The sequence below is a fragment of the Octopus bimaculoides genome, chromosome 12 (assembly GCF_046866305.1).
Source record: "Octopus bimaculoides isolate indiv1 chromosome 12, ASM4686630v1, whole genome shotgun sequence".
NCBI lineage: Eukaryota > Metazoa > Mollusca > Cephalopoda > Octopoda > Octopodidae > Octopus > Octopus bimaculoides.
This window is the reverse complement of record NC_142939.1, coordinates 69,260,027-69,282,083: the sequence shown is the minus strand read 5'-3', so window position 1 is coordinate 69,282,083 and position 22,057 is coordinate 69,260,027. Positions and strand designations below refer to the sequence as shown.

At 34.4% G+C, this 22,057-nt stretch overlaps 1 protein-coding gene across 3 annotated transcripts in view; it reads left to right on the top strand.

Moving 5' to 3' along the window:
* The first annotated feature begins 868 nt into the window (after positions 1-868).
* LOC106883001 (high affinity cationic amino acid transporter 1) overlaps positions 869-22,057 on the top strand; it is a 128,859-nt gene continuing 107,670 nt past the window's right edge. The window contains exon 1 of one of the 3 annotated variants that reach the window (XM_014933858.3): positions 869-2,133. In XM_014933858.3, the coding sequence (XP_014789344.2) occupies positions 2,016-2,133 (118 nt within the window). In that variant the 5' untranslated portion in view covers positions 869-2,015. The remainder of the gene's footprint in view (positions 2,134-22,057) is intronic. The other 2 variants (XM_089361273.1, XM_052972241.2) reach the window with 2 other exon arrangements.

Sequence of the window (22,057 nt, the reverse complement as noted above, 5' to 3'; positions counted from 1 at the left end):
AGTCCTCATCACACTCTTTCAGTCTGATATCAATCGTACCTGTCAATTCTCCGAACTAATTACACATACGCGTGCGCGTGCGTACGTATTGATCCATTTTCTCTTTTCCTATCCAAACAAGTAACAACCGAGTTTTCTGTCTGTTTCGAAACATCTAACCATCGATCCATCCAACACCCATCCAACCAGCCAGCAATCCCTTTATATAACTATCTCGTACTTCAGGCAACAACTATTTATTATCCCAAACAAACCTCAGACCCTCCCTCTTTCTCCCTCTCCCTCCCTCCCAGCCATCCAGTATTACCTATCTCTCTATCCATCTGTATATCTAACACTATCACTCCAATTCTATATACATCAATATAACACACACTTCTCTACACACAAGTCTATACAGCTGATACATTTACCATCAATCCTGTCTCTATATTCTATCTATTAATCAATCTATCTCTTCATAACCACTTGTTCATTCAGCCGCCTTTTCTCTCTTCTCCCTTCTTTCTTCTTTCTATCTTTCTTTTACCTTTTCCTGTCTTTTCGTTTTTCTTTCTAACTTGTTTTTTGTTTTTGTTTCGTTCCTATCTTCGTTCCTTTCTTCTATTTTTCTTTCTGCACCGCAGTACACATACTTATACAATTCATTCATACTTTCACTTATCTCTTTCTCTCTCTTCCCGCTCTCCCGCTCTCTCTGTCTATCATCAGCAGCCCCACCCATATATCTATACAACGACCCTAACCCTAATCCACCTCCCTATTCCCTTCTGTCTGCCTGTCTGTCCGCGTCTAGTTGTCTGTCGCTCTGCCAGTCTTCTTCCACACATGTTTATCTTATAAATGTTAATCAGAGAAAATGCTTAAAGATTAAAGTAGCGGAAACAGCGAGGGTTGCAGCATATTTTTCTCTCTTTCACATTCGTTCATCTCTGCTTCCCCTGCAACACACACACACACACACACACACGCACACACACACACACACACACACACACACACACACACACACACACACACGAGCATACATACACATTTTACTCTCTCTCTCTCTCTCTCTCTCTCTCTCTCTCTCTCTCACCTCTCTCTCTCTCTCTTTCTGGCTTCTGTAAGTATCTGGAATGCTGGTGGATTAAAAAAATGAAAATATCAGCAAGAGAAAAATTTTAACTATATATATATGTGTGTATATATATATATATATATATATATATATATATATATATATATATATATATATATATATATATATATATATATATATATATATATATATATATATATATCAGTGTGAAAAGAAGGCCAGCAAAATGCATATATCGAAATGAGAGACAGTATGCATGGACGGAGAGCGCAGGAGCAGCGGCAATAGCCACAAAAACAACAAAAATCTAAAATTGACAAGTGATAAATTATAGATTGGTAGTGATTAAACAGCAACAACAACATTTCGTGAAACCATGATTTCTACTAACAACAACAATTACTACTACACATAATGAGAGCTGTTATATATTGAAAAAATATTTTATTACAAAATCATAAGAAAGTATTTCGAGAGATTTAATAGATGTGAAAGCATCAAACATACGAACAAAATCCAAAACCACCACTGCTGCTACTGCTGCTGCTACTACTACTACTACTACTACTAAGCAGGTTCCTGCAGCAGCAATAACAACAACAATAGCTATAACAATATATGAATAAGCACAACATGAAAAGTAGCAACACCAGCAACATCAACAAGAACAAAAACGGCTAGATGAGCAATAACAACAAGAGTACAGCAGTAATAGCACCGATCGTGGTAATTGAATTGAATATTATCAGCTATCAAGGCAATAAATACAAACCTAATAATAATAATAACAACTAACAACAAAAGTACGCCAAAACATTCAAAGGCATTCGCGCCGACTCGACGATAACAACAATAAAGCAACAACAACAACAACAACAACAACGATTAAGTAAAAGAACGAAGGAGTAAATCGGGCACACTGACTTTTAGGATGAGGCCGTGGCGCTATCTCTGGAATGGAATCACACGATCGAAAACTGTGGACACTTCTACGATTTACGAAACACACCTTAAACGGTCACTTAACGTTGTTGACCTTTTAGGTTTAGGTAAGTGGAGATTATATATATATATATATATATATATATATATATATATATATATATATATATATATATTTGTGCATGCACACTTATATGTTTTACATACACACACACACACACACACACACACATATATGGATACACTCGACAGAATGCATGCATATATGATATACACGTAAAAATGAACACACAAATATATATATAGTTATCTACATCCACATATACACTCAACTTTCTGCATACAGCTGTACGATTGCGGCTTTGGTCAACGCTGGCGCTATATTATTCCTATCCCTACTTTAGAAAGAAAATCACAGTTCGAGAGAGATTAAAAAAAAAACAAAACAAAAACATTCCCATCTTTAATTATATGTATGTTATTTCTATTTTTTAACGTAATCTAAATGCACGTATTCACGTGTGTGCGTGTGCATATATATTATCATTATATATATATATATATATATATATATATATATATATATATATATATATATATATATATATATATGTATGTATGTCCGCATACACGCGTCGTGTTTTGCATAGTTTCAAACTACTAAATCCCATCCGCATTATAGTTAAATAATGTGATAATTATAATAAGAAACCGAAGCTATAGCAGAAGACAATTGCAGAAGGTACCGTATAATCATATCTAACTCAAACAAGCAGCGTCATGAAATGAACTCGTTAATCGCATGCAACACACACACACACACACACACACACCTCTGTATATGCATATATATGATTATATGTACTGCATGCACACACAAAGATGCGCGTGCGCGTGTTTGTGTGCGAGTGCGTGAATGTGGAGGCAATCGTCACAGCTTATGTAACGTCTGTGTGTTTGGACAGTTTAATGAACACAAGCTGGATGCCATCTAACCGTTTCTCTCTTGTTTAGAATTATCAAACTTATTTTCACAATCATTGTCATTATTATTATTATTATTATTATTATTATTATTATTATTATTAATAATGAGGCGACGAGCTGGCAGAATCGTTAGCACGCCACCGGGCACAATGCTTAGTAGTAATTCTTCTGTCCCTACGTTCTGAGTTCAAATTATACCGAGGTTGACTTTGCCTTTCATCCTTTCGGGGTCGATTAAATAAGTACCAGTTGCGTACTGGGGTCGATGTAATCGACTTCATCCCTTTCTTCAAATTTGATGCCTTGATTCCAAGAGAAAGGATTATTATTAACGCGTCGAGCTGGTAGAATCGTTAGCACGCTGGGCGAAATGCTTAGCGGTATTTCGTCTGTCAATCCGTTCTGAGTTCAAATTCCGCCGAGGACGTCTTTGCTGTTCATCCTTTCGGGGTCGATGAATTAAGTGCCAGTTGAGTATTAGGGTCGATCTAATTGACTTAGCCCTCCCTCAAAATTTCAGGCCTTGTGCCTTTAGTAGAAATGTTTAGTATTATTACCGTCTCAACGTTCTGTGTTCAAATTCCGCAGAGGTCGACTTTGTATTTCATCCTTTCTGGGTCGATAGGTTAAGGACCAGTGAAACACTAGAGTCGATGTAATCGACTTATTCTCTTCTCCAAAATTGCTGCCCTTGTGGCAAAATTTAAAACCATTATTATTATTATTATTGAGCCGGCGAGCTGGCAGATTGTTAGCACGCCGGGCAAAATGCTTAGCGGCATTTCTTCCAATTCATTACGTTCTGAATTCAAATTCCATGGAGGTCGACTGTGCCTGCAATTCCCCCGGGGTCCATAAAATGAGTACCACTTGAGCATATTGAGTTGGGTCGATAAATCGACTAGCTTCTTTTTTCCAAAGTTCAGGCCTGGCGCCAAGAGTAGAAAGGATTATTATCTGTGGTGGTAGTGTTTAAAATAATTACAGAAGCAAGAATTGGATCAACAGTTTATCAGATTTATCTTTATTAGGAAGTTTAATTGACATGCCCGCAATTGAACTTACCTTGTCTCCCAAACCTCTAGGGTCTATCAAAATGAGATGATGTTATCATTAGAAATTTCATATAACTTTCTAATTACCAGATTTTTAGTAGCAGTTTTCAATATATTGTTGATTCCAGAACAACTTATATGCTATTGAAATTATCTTGACCAGCCAGTCAGTCATATATCTGTCTGTCTGTCTGTCTGTCTGTGTCTGCCTCTTTCTCTCTCTCCTCCTAATCGTCTCTACTTCTGTCTCTACAACACTAAATTATTTTCTCCACTGCTCGCTCTCATACAGAAAGATACATAACAAATTTCACACACATACATACGCAAGCATATATTCATGGGCTTCGAATAGCTAAATATAACGGAGATATAGTCGTTTGTATTTAGTTTTGTTGATATTTGACAATCCATCAAGATTATTTCACATATGCGTGGAGTAGATATAGAATGAAATGGTGAAAGAATATCGGAATGTGATGTAGATTGTCATTTGCATACATGCTTGAATATATGCATACATAAACGTGTATGCCTGTATAAAATCATATTTACATACATGCTTATTTGCATACAGCCATGCATAGATAACTAGATGCATGTACATCTATATAAGCATACATCTAATCACATGCATAGGTCAAACATTCATCAAATGTCTACCTGGTAGTGGTGAATGACATGTGGAAGTACACCCCTACTTCATTCCGTCATCGAACAGTAATAACTATTATAATTCAACTTAAGAAAGACACTTATGAATTCTCTGTTCTGCCAAAAGAGCATTTGCCAATGAACCAACCTAACTTTTGGAACATTCACTCGGTCGGCCTAGCAAGATAAATAAAGTTGTTTGCATAATATTGAAAACGTCAAAATTTTCCCGGAAACATTTACCACAATACATGGTGGAGAGTAACGTAAGAGTTGCAGTAAAAGATTTGGCAATCAACGCTGACATCAGAATGATGTCTATTTTGTGACGCAATATGGGTAAATGGTGAACGTTAATGAAATGTCAGGTAACTTCTCTATGAATAATTACCGATGAAACCTAAATATAATAAAATAAATCTAGAGCTGTGAAACTCCCTCCAAATGAGAGATATCAGCTGTTACATATGTAGAGTTTATGCCATGCGAAACTAGAAAGTTAGGCGAAAAAGATAGCAGCAGAGACATCAAAATACGCGGTAATCGAAGCAGCGATTACAACAGTGCAACCGGTCTAAATCCCAGAGGCTGTGCACCTGATTGCATCGTATTCTGTTTAGGACGGAGAAGAGGTCAAAATGGTGGTTGGTGTGGGAGAAAAAGCAAGTAAAGACATATCCAGAATTGAATGTAAAACAGAAGAATGTTATTTCCTGGAAGATAAAATGACGTTCATGCGTTTGCGATTGATTCATTCTAGGTCCTTAGAAAGTTTAAAATATTAAGGTTGTACTATACAAAGATGAAGTTTTAGAACTGATCTAGAAGTCAGCATTTGATAGGGCATCGATGATTTTTCATAACGTGAAACAAAGTAACTTAAAGAATATTAAAGTATTGTTACTATTTCAAAGCTAAAAGTCTTTAAGCGCGTCTTGGTTTACTTGTATTTTCAACAAGTAGAGTGCTTCAAGCTAAAACAATTGGTGCTTTTGAACTAATGTATGGGTGGGTTACTCAAGACTTTCTTCCTGCTTATTTCATGAAAATTACATTTTTGCAGTAAGATTCGAAATAATTTTTGTATTCACAGTTTTTAATTTCCATCACATTTTTAGCTTTTATTCTTAAATATTTTGTAAAAATCTTTTAACACCACCTTTTTTTTTATATGACTATTTTTATTCATCCCGCCGCCACGTTTATTAACCCCGTGTATACATTTCTATTTGTGCATATGAAAGGTCTCTGGTGTTCTATAAACAACTATCATTTAATATGTTAGCAATTTTAGTGGGGGAGAACGAGTCGGTTCACTGAACCCTAATAAATTACTGGTACATTATTTTATCGATCACAAAAGGTTGATAGGTTCAAAGCTTGTAAAGTATCGGGATAAATACCGCAATACGTTACTTCGAAGTTTCTAACGATTCTGCTGACCCACCACGTGAATAATAATAATAATAATCTTTTCTACTAAAGGCATAAGGCCTGAAATTTTTGGGGTGGGGCCCAGTAAATTGCATTGACACCAGTATTTCACTGGTACTTAATTTGTCGACCCCGAAAGGATAAAAAGCAAAAGCGAACGCGGCGAAATCTGAACTCAGAACGTAAAGACGGACGAAATACAGCTAACCATTTCGCCCAGCGTGCTAACAGTTCACTATGATACAAACGATGGGCTATAAACTTGTTGTAATTTAGTCATCCATTGTCTGATACTATTTCTGAAGAAGGAATTTTATTCCGAAATATCATATCAGACAATGGATGACTAAATTACAACAGATACATAGCCCATTGTTTGTATTATGATGTATTGTACCATTCAAAACTGTTAATTCTTTACAAACAATACACAATGTTTCAAGCGAACTACAATACTCTCCTATATTACTACTATTATTATTATTAAGGCGGGTAGCAAGCAAAATCTTTAGCACGCTGGGCAGATTTCTTAGCGACATTTCGTCCGTCTTTACGTTCTGAGTTCAAATCCTGTCGAGGTTGGCTATGTCTTTCATCTTTTCGGGTTCGATTAAATAAGTACCAGTTAGACACTGGGTTGATGTAATTAACTTAGCCCCCTCCTCGAATTTGCCGGTCTTGTGCCAACATTTGAAATTAGTATTATTTTTATTATTGTTATCATCACCATCATCATCGTAGTGTGAAGATGACTGATTTTCTTTTCAAAACCCCTTTTATTTCAATTATTATTGAATGAAATTTATGTTAACTTACATAAATAAGTGCAATTGTTGAAAATGGGCAGTGGGCTGCACTCGATATTCGGTGATACGCTGCAAAAAGAAAAGAGGTTTGTTTGACAAACTTTAAAAATTTTATTTGGCCACATTACATTTTCACATCTAACTACTACACTTAATTAGTTTCCCACTACAAAGCTACACGGTGGCTACTAAACAGCACAAGACAGAACACTAAAAAAATGTAGAAGAGGACGAAGAAAATGAATTGTATATCGAGCAATGGATAAAAAAATGTATCAAAACCTGAAGTATGTAATGTAAAGGATAGGGGCAGTGGTGACAACAATAATAGCATTTATTACCTGATATTACGGTCCGTTCATATAGCTGCTCTCTGTAAACAAACTTTCTGATAGCATAAAATGAACAAACGATGTTTGGACCTATTATGATTATAAATTAAAAAACACAGATGGGTAAGTTTTGTAAAATCCAACAGTACTTTGCTGCCACAGGAGCTAACCCAGAAGAAGATGAAGAAAAGGATTAGTTATCTTTACGAAAAGTGGGAACCGAATGAAAATTCCTCTCACGTCAAGTAGTACAAGGACATCAGAAGCTACCACAATTCAAAGAGCCAACAACCACGACCCTAACTGATGTACTTTGTTAGTGCAAACACAGCCAAACAGAGGTTGAAATTGTCAGACATACCTCAGACTATATATTTGTACTACAGCAGAGGAGACGAAGAAACAAATATCACAATAAGAGAAATTGGGAATAACAAGTAGTGGATTTATATTATAGTAAGGAAAGATGTACAAATCAGTTTTACCAAAAAGTGACATGGGTAGGAGTGTCAAGAAATGGACTTGCACGTCTTCATGATCACGAAGACCACGAAAACCATATCGGAAATATCTCTGTGCGTTCTACTTGGTAGAAAGTAATGGGTAAGAAACTGATGATACACGCTTGGAAGCCTAATTGTGTGTATTGCGATAAAACACATGGGTCTGAAAGTTCCGAAGAATTATGAGAATATTAAGCAAAAAGAAGATGCACGTATTTTCAACTATCAAAGAACATGCTCAACTGGTTAAGGTCAAGCAACTGACAAGCAAATATGTGGTATTGAGCAAAATATTTACTGTAGGCCATCTTGTACACCAAGATAAAACCTGTACGCGATAACAATTTCAATAAATTAAGATCAAAAGCCACGAGAGCCTGTTATTGCATCAGGGCATAAATTATTATTTATTGCTATTATTATTATCAATATTTATATTAATAATAATAATTCCGCCGAAGTTGAATTTGCCTTTCATCCTTTTGGAGTCGATAAATTAAGTATCAGTTGAGTACTGGGGTCGATGTAATCGACTTAATCCTTCCCGCAAAACTTCAAGCGTTGTAATTTTAGTAGAAAGTATTATTATTATTATGAGGGTGCATGACTTAGTGGTTAGGGTGTTGTACTCACGATCTGGTGATCTTGATTTCAATTCCTAGACAGGGTGGTGCATCGTGTTCTTGAGCAAATCACTACATATCACGTTGCTTTGCGATATCTTCGACACCTGACGTATGGCACACTATGACACTTGTTCAGACAAGATCGATTTGATGGAGAGAGCAATGAGCTGATGTGTGATACGAACATTTGATCACTATAATCAAATCATTCGTGCAGGTCGTTCGGCAACAACTGAACGCACATACGTCATTTTCAACAGGATAGTCCACCATCATCATTATCTTCATTATTATTATTATTATTATTATTATTACTAAGGCGGCGAGTTGGCAGAGTTGTTAGCACTGAATATCAACAGACTTAGGCTCCTTAGAAGAGCAAAAGTGGGAGGGTATCGAAGTATAGGATGTAAGATCTGCTCTCAGGAAGTCAAACAAATGGAAATCTCCAGGAAAGGATAAAATTCCTAACTTCTGGTTAAATGCCTTCCCAGAGAGCCATGAAATGCTAACAAAACTTTACACCAATGTTTTGCAACAACCAAGTATGATTCCCGTTTGGTTAGTTAATGGTGTAACATTCCTACTTCTAAAAAATTAAGAAACAAATGAACCAAAAGATTATAGACCCAAAACCTGCTGAACAACAATGTATAAAACACTAACATCTGTCTTGACTGAATATACCTATAGTTTTATTTAAAAGAAAGTGGCATATTCCTTGAGCAAAACGGATGTAAACGTGGGCCCTATAGTTGCAAAGATCAGCTACTCATCAATAAGATGATCTTGGAAGATTGTCACAAATGATACAAAAACATGTTGATAGCCTGGATGGACTATAAAAAAGGTTTTTGATAAACACTTGTGGGAACACGAACCACCTCCAGTACTTGAAAATGACCACAGCTCACTCTTCTGGAACTTCACCATTCAAACTGACAGAAAGATAGATGCGAATAGGCCAGATATTATATTCAGACATAAATCCTGCGTCCTCATTGATATGACTGTCCCAAACGCTGTATGAAATGCCCGTCGCTACGTTTCGAGTTTAAATGCAGCCGAGGTCGACTTTGTCTTTCATCCTTTCGGGGTCGATAAAATAAGTACCAATTGAACACTGGGATCGATGTAATCGACTCATTCCCTCCTCTCCAAGCTGCCCTTGTGGCAAAAATTTGAAATGATAATAATAATAATTTTTATTATTATTACTAAAGCGACGAGCTGACAGAATCGTTTGCACGCTGGACAAAATTCTTAACAGTATTTCGTCCGTCTTTATGTTCAAACACTACTGAGGTTAACTTTACCTTAAATCATTTCGGAGTCGATAAATTAAGTACCTGTTAAGTACTGCAGTCAATGTAATCCCACAAAATTTCAGGCCTTGTGCCTATATTAGGCAGAATTATTATTATTATTATTATTATTATGAAGGCGGAGAGCTGGCAGAATCGTTAGCACGCTTGGTGAAATGCTTAGCGGTATTTCACCCGTTGCTGCGTTCTCAGTTCAAATTCCGCCGAGGTTGACTTTGCCTTTGATCCTTTAGGGTTCCATAAATTAAGTACCAGCCAAGTACTGTGGTTGGTGTAATCGACTTTACCCACCCCCACAATTTCAGGTCTTGTGCCTATAATAGACAGGATTATTATTATCATCATTATTGAGAGAGCAGTGGTGCATGCCATCAAAGTGACGCTGAATATACACATCATGACAAACTGTCAAGATGAGGGTACATCTTATTAGACACATGCATCAACCCAATTGTGCCCTACATACTAAGCATTAATCCCGGCATGCTCGCGCACGTTTGTGCATGTATGCGTATGTGTGCGTGCGCATGCATGGGCTCCTATGCTTTCAGCTAGCATTAAAATAATTCTTAGTACGTTCTTCTGCATATCGTATAACGTCTCCAACTCTCAAATGTATTTTTCCCCACATTACGTTATTTCATTCTTTGTAACCCCGAGTAAAAATTGATAATTCTTTGTATCACCACCAGCGCTTAAGGCGAATAAAGACTACAACTATTCACTTAGATTACGCCAAATGCATTAATATTTTGAAATTTAAGGATAATATGGCCGGTCATTCAGTTCGCAAATACTACTTGCAGAAAAGAGGCTGGCATTGTTCTGTAACTATGTTATATGACTGTCACATCTAATGTCACAATTTGTTGAACATATGTGTCGGCATTATTGTTAGCATTGCTATAACAACAGGAATGATTTTGACTTGTATGTCTAAATATCTTCTCAAGCCATTTGCTCAATCTTTCTTCTCTAATTCTTTCTGCTCTTCATTCATATTGGCAAAGAGTATTAATATTCTTTCATATTTTCACTATCATAACTTCTACCTGTTCATTTGTCACATTATCAGTTTACACACGATTTTAAAATTGTCATTCTCCAAAAAAAAAAAGAAAATAAAAAAAAATTTAATTTAAAGATTATTCTATCGATACGATCTGCTTGAATGTTAAACTTTTTATTAGCCTTCGAGTGTTTACCGCTTCTTGAATCGGCTTCTCATATTCACACAGCTATACCTCTAGCAGTTTTGTTTATTTTGTCACACATCTGTCTGTGTTCCTTCAAACTCATGCTCCAATATTTGTTTTTTTTCATTGTTTTCCGTGTGTCACACAAGCTGTCACATGTCACATTCTTCAAATGCTCATAATCTTTTGACATGTAGGCTGTCACAGTTCTCTACTTCTCTTTATCAGTGACTTTTCTTACTCTACCTATATCTCCCCAAAATTGTTAACATACTTGTTTCGTCCTATATTTGCCTAATGTACTGCGTCGGATCAAATGAGTAGATGTCAATTGGCATATAACATTTCTTTATATAAACTCTACCAAATCTTTTTCATGTATGAAGTTGTTACCAAGTATTCACCCTTAACAACATCCGTCGTTAGAATTTGTCCTTTGTTTACACTAAAATGCTCAATAATATCTCAAATTGGTATTACCAGCTTGTAAATTAAATTTAAGCAATTATGAACGGGAGATATTCGATGAAAACTTTTCCTTTTAAATATGGCGTAGGGCCCAATAAAAGAATTTAATTGAAATTTTTTCGGCTTTTATTCAAACTGCATTTCTTTAAAATTTCATTTCTTATTTTTAAACTCTTTTTAATACTTGTTTTTCCTGATATTTTTCAAAGCTGACTCAGATAATTTTCAAGTTTTATTTGGCCTTACATTTTATCGCTCGCCATAGAGTTGCTTGTTTTAAATTTTAAACAATATAAACTGGCCCAAAATGTAACACACGGTACGCATCTGCAATTTTGCCTCACCGCATTATTTCCAAAGAATGTTTCGTCTACGTGACCAGTTGAGAATTTTCTCCACATCAGTCTTTTCTTGAACTTAAAAACTCACAGGGACTTTAGTGATCTCAGTAACTAACTGAACCATTGGTATGATCTTGAAACTTAGTTGAACTTAATTCATTTTACCTTCAGAGAAGTTGAAATATTATAATCTAACGCTTTCGCACTTGCATGCATTGTTTCACGAGAGAAAAATAGAGTGAAGTAACCAAACTCTATCCTTCATCAGATTCTACAGCACAAAGCTTTTGGGAAAACTGCTTTATGAACATAATCAAGGTCAACACTGCGGTGAATTTTGTTCTGTGATAATAAAGATATATAGTGTATTTGAAGAAGAAATGAAGTGTAGCAATTCAGATTCTACTAAGACTTACCTTAAGTGTCATATATGCTTTCCTTTGAGTGAACCCTTGTCAAAGAAATTAACTCCTGCAGAAGTGTATTCGCATTTTACTAAATCGTATTCAATAAAACACATGCAAACAAATCATCAATAACATTGTAAAACTGTTTTTGAAAGGCTATATTCTCTCTTTTTCTTTTTGGTAAAAGAATATTGGAAGCTGAATCATTGAACTTTTGATCCAACATAAGGCACATGCTCAGCCTACATTAGAATACTACTTACACATCTATTGTAGTTACAAACAGAGAAAGATATTCAAAATTAAATTTAAAATAGACCATCAGACTGAATCGTAAAACATCATTTGACGTCACACAACCATCTCTGCCAACATTAAAAGACCCGCACCCTGTACGCTTTCTTTCTTTCTTTTCAATCTATCTGTCAAATTTACCATCATAATACCTTAGCCTTGCTACTCTTGTCCTACGGTGCATCTCTAATGCTTGTATTAAAAACGCCTTCCTTTGGCACTAAACTGTAAATAGACAATTCTACATGCATATATATATATATATATATATATATATATATATATATATATATATATATATATACATGCATATATACATATATATATATACATGCATATATACATATATATATGTATATATATATATATATATATATATATATATATATATATATATATATATATACATGCATATATACATATATATATGTATATATACATGTATATATGTATATATACATATATATACATATGAATATATGTATGTATAAACATGTATATGTGGCATCTTGAGCAAGTGTATGTGAGTGGATTTGGTAGACGGAAACTGAGAGAAATCCATCGTATGTATGCACATATCCATGTGTGTCTCTCTGTGTTTGTCCCTCCGCCATCACTTGACAATCGATGTTGGTGTGTCTACAACCCCGAAAATTAGTGGTTCGTCACAGAAGATTTCAAAGTAGATAAAAAAAATTAACTTTTCATTAATAAAGAGAAGCTTATGAACGAGAATGCTTTTGTGTTGTTTAGATGTAGCTACAATGTAAAAACGGGTATCATTTTTAAGCATACACTTAAACATTACGATCTTATAGATATAGCTACCATCTACGGCTAAAACTACAACTGCACATATTCTTCGTACCAAGATCTCTATTTAGTTTCTTTTTAGAAATTCTTCAACTTTTGCCATGTAATTGTAACATTCACAAACTAATAGATTGTTCCATTAATTTATTGATATAGTGCGAGAGTTCATAGTAGTCAAGTAGCCATAAGAAGCCATACTAATCTAAACATGTTCTGTTTCTTTTGAAGCTACGGTTTTCTGTTCATTGTTTGCAATTGTAATTGCCGGAATTATGGATTTAGCTACATCACTATGGGAAACTAGATTATCGAATAACGGGATCCTTCTATAATAACCTCTAATAGTAATGGTTTTCAGCTTAGGAGCATTTGAAAATGAGAACTCTTTAAAGTGCAAATACAAGCATAATATATATATATATATATATATATATATATATATATATATATATATATATACGAGGGGGTAACCAAAAGTAATCGGAAATGTTTTCTGTGGGACATGCCCGTTGTAGTTGAAGCTTCCGCCACCAGAAGCCAATTGATGCGACCCACAGGCATTAGTCTGCCAACTGGCATCGTCGATTTCAGTCAGACTGCAATATGGTACATCTTTGTTTTCTAGTGCTTCTCTCCTGTTCGTCGATTTTTGAGATTGCTGAAACAAAGGAACAGCGTGCTACCGTGAAATCCTACTCGCTGCTGGGAAAAACGGCGGCCAAAACAGTTGTCATGCTTCAAACACCTTTCAAGGATGCTGCTATGAGCGAAACACACAGTTACGAATAGTTTTCACGGTTTAGGAATGGCCACTTGTCGCTTGAAGACCAGCCCCATTTAGAGTGACCGTCGACCTCTCGAACGGAGGAAAACATCTCGAAAATTCATGAACTGATCTTAGAGGACACAGAATTTATTCCTCCTAGTTAAACTGTTAACCAGACAATTTACTTGGCAGGTTTGAAGCGTTTGCGAGATTTGGTGAGACGAAAACGCCCGACTTGTGGCAAAGTGGAGAGTCGTGGTTTCATCACGACAATGTTCCTCCACACACTGCTTTGAGTATGTGACAGTTTTTGAAGAAGGATGCTAACTAGCAGCCTGGCTGCCCACGTATATCATAGGTTAGAAGGATATCATGCTGAGATATTGGAAAGCTGATAACTATTGATGTATATCTCATTCTTTTACAGAGACAATGGAGACACAAAGATTTAATTTCTAATACATTTATCTTCTCTGTACTATCCCACCCGCTCAAAAAAAGAACAAACAAAAAAAACAATTCTAACAAAATCATTAGAATCGATACCGTGACAGGATGTATATTTCCGAATACAGATCTTAAAGATACTTCTTAGAAAAATGCAATCACTGATTTGATACTAATTGCGTTTAAGCTTTCCGTAATATAACAGATATTTTATTATTCATTCCTGACGAGATACGTGTAAGACAATGAAAATAATTATGTATGAACAAGCATTTTTACTATGCACTTTACACATACACACACACAGAGAAACTAATTTATATATATTAACATATTCTTTTATTCTTTTACTTGTTTCAGTCATTTGACTGCGGCCATGCTGGAACACCACCTTGAAGGGATTTTAGTCGATCAAATCAACCCCAGGACTTATTTCTGAAAACTAGTACTTATTGTCGGCTCCTTTTACCGAACTGCTAAGTTATGAGGATGTAAGCACACCAACACAAGTTGTCAATAGCTGATGGGGGTGACAAACACAGACACAATGACACACACACACACACGTAGATATATGAATATCCCGTCCAGGTGGGGGTACCTGTACACCAGCGAAACCCAGGAAATCGGCCCTTATGAGCCAGCTATGGCTCGAGAAGGAACAGACAAACAAGAATATTCGACGGGTAAAGATACATATATACAATACATATATGCAAACATACATACATACATACATATATGCAAACATACATACATACATACATATATGCAAACATACATACATACATACATATATGCAAACATACATACATACATACATATATGCAAACATACATACATACATACATATATGCAAACATACATACATACATACATATATGCAAACATACATACATACATACATATATGCAAACATACATACATACATACATATATGCAAACATACATACATACATACATATATGCACACATACATACATACATATATGCACACATACATATATACATACATACATATATGCACACATACATATATACATACATACATATATGCAAACATACATACATACATACATACATATATGCAAACATACATACATACATACATATATGCAAACATACATACATACATACATATATGCAAACATACATACATACATACATATATGCAAACATACATACATACATATATGCAAACATACATACATACATATATGCAAACATACATACATACATATATGCAAACATACATACATACATACATACATACATACATATATGCAAACATACATACATACATGCAAACATACATACATACATGCAAACATACATACATACATGCAAACATACAAACATACATGCATACATACAAACATACATACATACATACATACATGCAAACATACATACATACATACATATATGCAAACATACATACATACATACATATATGCAAACATACATACATACATACATATATGCAAACATACATACATACATATATGCAAACATACATACATACATATATGCAAACATACATACATACATATATGCAAACATACATACATACATACATATATGCAAACATACATACATACATATATGCAAACATACATACATACATATATGCAAACATACATACATACATATATGCAAACATACATACATACATATATGCAAACATACATACATACATATATGCAAACATACATACATACATATATGCAAACATACATACATACATATATGCAAACATACATACATACATATATGCAAACATACATACATGCATATATATATATATATATATATATATATATATATACATATATATATATATATATACATTCATACGCATGCAAAGACACACACATATATACACACACCTTCATTAGGTTACAATTTTCATCTAACTATTTTACTGAATGAACCCTTGATTCTGATGATAAATTGCATATCCTGACAGGATTTAGCTTAACCACCAGCAATGGAATAGTATTACTTAGCATCTTCAATTCTATGCAAAACTGGCTTACCAATATAGTACGCTCGCTCGGTGTGGTGCCCTTATCTCCCCTGTCACTATATAGGCAAAATGTTTCTTGTGGCTATAAGGGTCTTTGACTCTTGTTTCTACCATTATATTTGCTACCCTGCACCCTCAGTCACTATTAGTGACAAATGAAATAACCCTTCTTGGTTTTATATTGTGTCTAGCTAGCTTCATATATATATATATATATACATCGAGAATGTAATGTCTTCCTTAGGGATTACAAAATCCAGAGAGCCACTGATATTATAACTGATATACTGGGAGAATTTCCTCAATATATGCGGATAAGCAGTTTAATTTACATTTTATATTCACGTAAGAAAACTGAGAGACAATTATGGATGCTTATATTATTTATATCATGTTAAGCGCAATGAAATATAGCATATATAGAAAATTAGTGAATACAAATAAAATTTAAAGGAACATATAATTATAATTATAAAATAAGCATTGAAGTTCTACACATATTTCAATCTAGTCGATAGATATAACAGTACATCTCATCTGCAAGATTCGAACCCAGTTAAACTTTGTAGATTTAAAAAAATAACCTAATTGGACCGGATCTCTTCAGGGCTGTCTATTGAAAATGGCTTATATTTACATATTTTTCTGAGGAATAAGAATTATATAGAACGATAAGCGGGATGGTAAAAATATTCTAAAGAAGATGGTGAGGACCACATGGTCGTATTCGCAGGCACGTAGAACGAACTGAGATGGCTTGATGTTACATAGAGTCCAGTCAAACTGTTATAAAATTAAATATGAATATGTATGTGTCTGTGTTCGTGCGTGCGCATGTGTGTTCATTTCTATTTATGTTTCTTTGAAAAACATGTCTTAATGGCTATTATTTCGCTCATTGATGCTGAAGTTTTTACAAATTATAATTACGGTTTACCGATCAAAAGTTTAAAATAACCTGCTGGTTATAATTTCCTGCTTAATAAATTCTTCCACATTTCAAGAAATGGGCTCCTTTCTAACTAGCTACCTTGTTTATTTTCTATACACTGAGTATTTCCTTAAGGGAATCATGATTCTGAGAGTAGCACAATGGTTGTTGATTAAAAGGATGCGGTACCCAACCATGGTTCTGTTTAAAGATATTTTATAGACTATTTAGTCAAAGGTTGGGAGATAGGAAGTTGTAAGAAGATTTCAATAACGGGAGGTGCGTTAGATATACAAAGACATTGAATATCCTATTTTTCTTTGTAAAATTTAAGTTTCTCTTTTTTTTCTTGTTTTTTCGAAGTATTTTTTACATTTAATTTTATTGCATTTCATGTATTTAGTCTTTACAAATTGTTGATCACAGTTTGTTATTTTACCTTTTATTTTATGTTGCTTTTGTTTCAGCAAATATTTTCCTTATTCTTTGTTTCATCGTATATTTTGGTTTTAATCTTTATGTTCATACTATATTGGATTGAAATCACAGTTATGCATAAAATCATCAAAGAACTACGTTTAATTTGTTTCTCTTTAAAAGCAGTAAGGATGAAATCCGACTTAATTAGAGATGTGTGATTAGAGAGCGCTATGTTATCCAACTGCACAGAATTACTTGCATAATCCTGCTGATGCGAAAATACCTTGAAACCATAGAACACTGTAATTCTAACTGGAATAAATAGTTCAGTTCAGTTCAACATCAGAATAAACGTATGAGATAATGTTAATGAGATAATGCGCGTTGTAACTCTAGACAGAGATCGTGTCTTGCTACTGGCACTGAAGTATGCTTATAATAAGACAATACAGTCTTATTGTTCCACCTAGTTTTAATTATATAATCTTATACCTATAATAGAGCTCACTAGCTAATTAGCATGTACGAACACAACATTAATGAGGGATTCTTCTTCAAAGAATGAGATAGTTTGGGGGTAACTCCGATAGGTGTATCTCAGAATATTTCAGCTATTTCCATTGGAAGACTTCATTCATATCTACAATTTAAAGAAACTATCATGCAATATACAATGCAGCCAGTAGTTTTCGTAATCAATTACTGCTACTCAGTGGATGTTGATGTTGTAAGTCACGTGTGTAGGTCACAAATAAATTTTAGCCGGGCTCTGTAAGTTTAAAATTCAAATCTTGGCGTGTTTAACGTGGTTCATAAAATAAATACATGTCAAGTAGTAGGTACAGTACAATTGACTATTTTCCTTCAAAAGGTGTGACCGCGAGAATAGCACTTTAATTAATACAAGAAAAAAGGTTTGGGTGCTAAATATGCAAAACAGACAGGGAAAAAATGGATAGAATAATTCAAATCCCAAAAGACTCTCTGTAGAGATTCGTAACGACAAGCAAAATCCCACTGGATTTGGTTAGTCAATACTCATCAAATATTGCAGTATGGTGAATTGTTAACGAATCGAATCCGACAATGATTTTCTTCTTTATTTAGTTATTTCTATAAAGCAAAGAGCGTGGGAGTAAGATTACTGCAAGTTACATTTTTTTCCCTATTCTTTGTATAGGAAAACATTTTTCTTTTTATACAGAGCCGTAATAAGATAAATAGAGGAAATACGTCCATTCAATTTATGGAAGGCTGAAAGCAAGTTCGTACATACTTGGAAATGAAGGTTGAGTTGTGAAGTAGAAATAAATTATAAAAGAAAATATCGACATAAATTGATACATTGCTTGATAAACAAATGCCAGTGAAGCGACTTCCGAGCGTCACTATTGACTGCATTGGTTGGGGAAAATAATTCGATAAAGTCACGTTCATACAAATAAAATTGTTTCGACGAGGAATCGAAATTCCGCAGAAGAATATTTAGTACTTGGTACAAATTCCTATTTTGATATTTGTAACATTCGAAGTTGTTGATTAGCGTGCTAACGAATCATGCATTATATGGGTTGCTCTTCTAACAAGAAATAATCGCTATATCGTTTTCAATTCACCCCGTAAAGAAAGATAGGTGATCCGGTAACAGCATTTATACAATATTTGCTCAGTCGAATTAGAACTGCGGTAACGAACAAGAAATAGTTTTCATCGCACTTTCCTACATAGTCCACTTCCTTATGTAGTGCTTTTATGATCATTACCTCTAACTTTATTGAGAAAAATTAACTTACAGAATGAAAGGTAAAAGTCTTTTTGTACATTTACATTTATAACTTAAAATGAATGTTGAGTATAATTAATAACAGGTCATGAAATAATAAGACGAATCACTATATTAAAGTAGGAGAGAACTGCATGTGTAAGGTTTTATTATAATGATGGTATGTTGGGAGGAAAGCATCCGAAGGCTACGTTGAAGGTGTTGGTCCTCAAATCAACATATACAGAAATATAGAAAGCTGTTGCGACAGTTCGTTAGTGACGAACATATGCATAGCATGCTTAGGATCGCATCTTATCCCTGATATATAGGGATGCAGAAAAACACATACTGCAGTATGTTGTATTACGAACAAACAGGAGAAAAAGGAGCCACAGTGGAATTACAGTATACATCTGTGAAGATCACACACCCAAGGTGACACTCAAATTGCACAACTAAGACAAATCGATATTGTTATATGTACCAACACGCCACAAACAAGTACAAGTGGAGTCCCTGCTCAAACTTGTCAATGGAGCAAATTGTGCTCTGGTCAGTCATACATTCAGACTGGAGAAAATCTCAGTTTATAACATGTAGAATCACTGCAGTAATTTGTTTCAGTTATTTATGAATTCAAGAATGTCTCGTTACTTACTGCTCGTTTAATATAAATCATTCCACATGATATATTATGGATCAATAATACATAAAGATACAAATATGAAATGAACAGATAAATGAAAAATATCAAAATTAATAATGTGAATATGATGGCTTCTACCGAAAATACACAAACATATTTTAATCGAGAAACGATATGTTTAACACAAGCTATTCAATTTGTTCCGTCATTTAATACTACCACCAAATTTAAAACAATTTCCATACCTATTAGACAGTCAATTATTTTTTATATCAATATTAAAATTCAAATTATATTGCGACATATATTAAGTGGGAAATTATAGTTCTACTGCAACATCTTTAATAAATCATTGCTTGTGTGACTGTAGATTAGTAGTTAGAGTTTTGGAATATCTTTGTATGCAAGACTATAAACATTGACTGTAGGCTATTTGTATAACAACAGTTTTATATGCCATGACCATCATAATTTTATCCGAGATTAACACTTGGCATAATTCAATTGGCTCAAAAGTAATAGTGATTAAGCCTGTCCTAGAAAGGGGAGACCAATGTGGTTATCTGTGTATCAGAATATAATATGTAAGAGCGACTTAAATTGTAGCTCGAAACATTTCTCGTAAGACTGTGAAACGTATTTGTTGCTAGGTCTGAAGGTTAGACATAATACAAGTGAAGGAAAGAAAAGAGAGGGGCAAGTGGGGTTAGTTTTGCAAAAATTAATCATGTAACAGAATATATACAGGTGTTTTAAAGTAGAGGTGGTATGTATCTAGTTATTTGAGATTAGAAAGCGTCAGAGTATAGAAGATACAGTTATTACAAACAACACATTTTATGTTGATATACTGGTTGCTCAATAGTGTCTGTAGTTAAATCATTGACAATACTTAAGGTACCTTTATCTCCAGCAGCAGAACACCTATGAATAGTGGATCCTATGCGCAAGGCAACAAATAAGTTAGGTTAAAGCTTATACTGAACTTAAAAATCATTTTAGTGAATCTGATGTAGTTTAGTCAGTGTTATATATGTGTGGTGATCATGAGAAGTAATTAGATTGTATTGTGGCGTCTTTTAGCAGGATAGCAGAGGCTTATAATGTATTAATCTAGTTCTGTGTAGAGTACTGCTTACTAGCCCCGATGTTTTCAGACAATGTTTGATATAACCTTCCTTTACTCTCTTATGGTCAAGAAGGATACGAAAGTAACAACCAATAATATAGTTGTAGCAAATGCTAAAATGAATGTGTATGAAAGTGTGTGTGTGAGAGAGAGAGAGAGAGAGAGAGAGAGAGAGAGGTGGAGGTGGAGTGAGGTTGAATATAAGTTCTGTCCGAATTTTAGTTGCTATTTAAAATTACTCACAAGGTATACAATATTGTATAAATATAGGTGAAGAAGTAAAAGTCTGATGAAGCAGGAACTTGAAAGTATAGACTTTTGCTATACGAACGATGCCATAACTTTTCAGTAACTCGTTGCTTGAGGTTGGGCGTTATCTCTAAGAATGACTTCGATCACTGCTGTTTATTAAAGAAGGATGATTTCGACCCAAACTTGCCTTCGGTGAAGTTACTGAAAGTAAATGTCAGATTGATTCGGCCCCCTAAATGTTCTTCATAATTACTTCCCTATTTCACCAAACATTCAGTAAGATTTTCTGTTAGATGTTACCGTTGTGCATGAGGTACAGGTTTTGATTTCTTATTGCTTTTCGTTTAGAGAGAAGTGGTACAAAACGGTTCGATAAATCTTGTATTATATTCAACACAGGCAAAT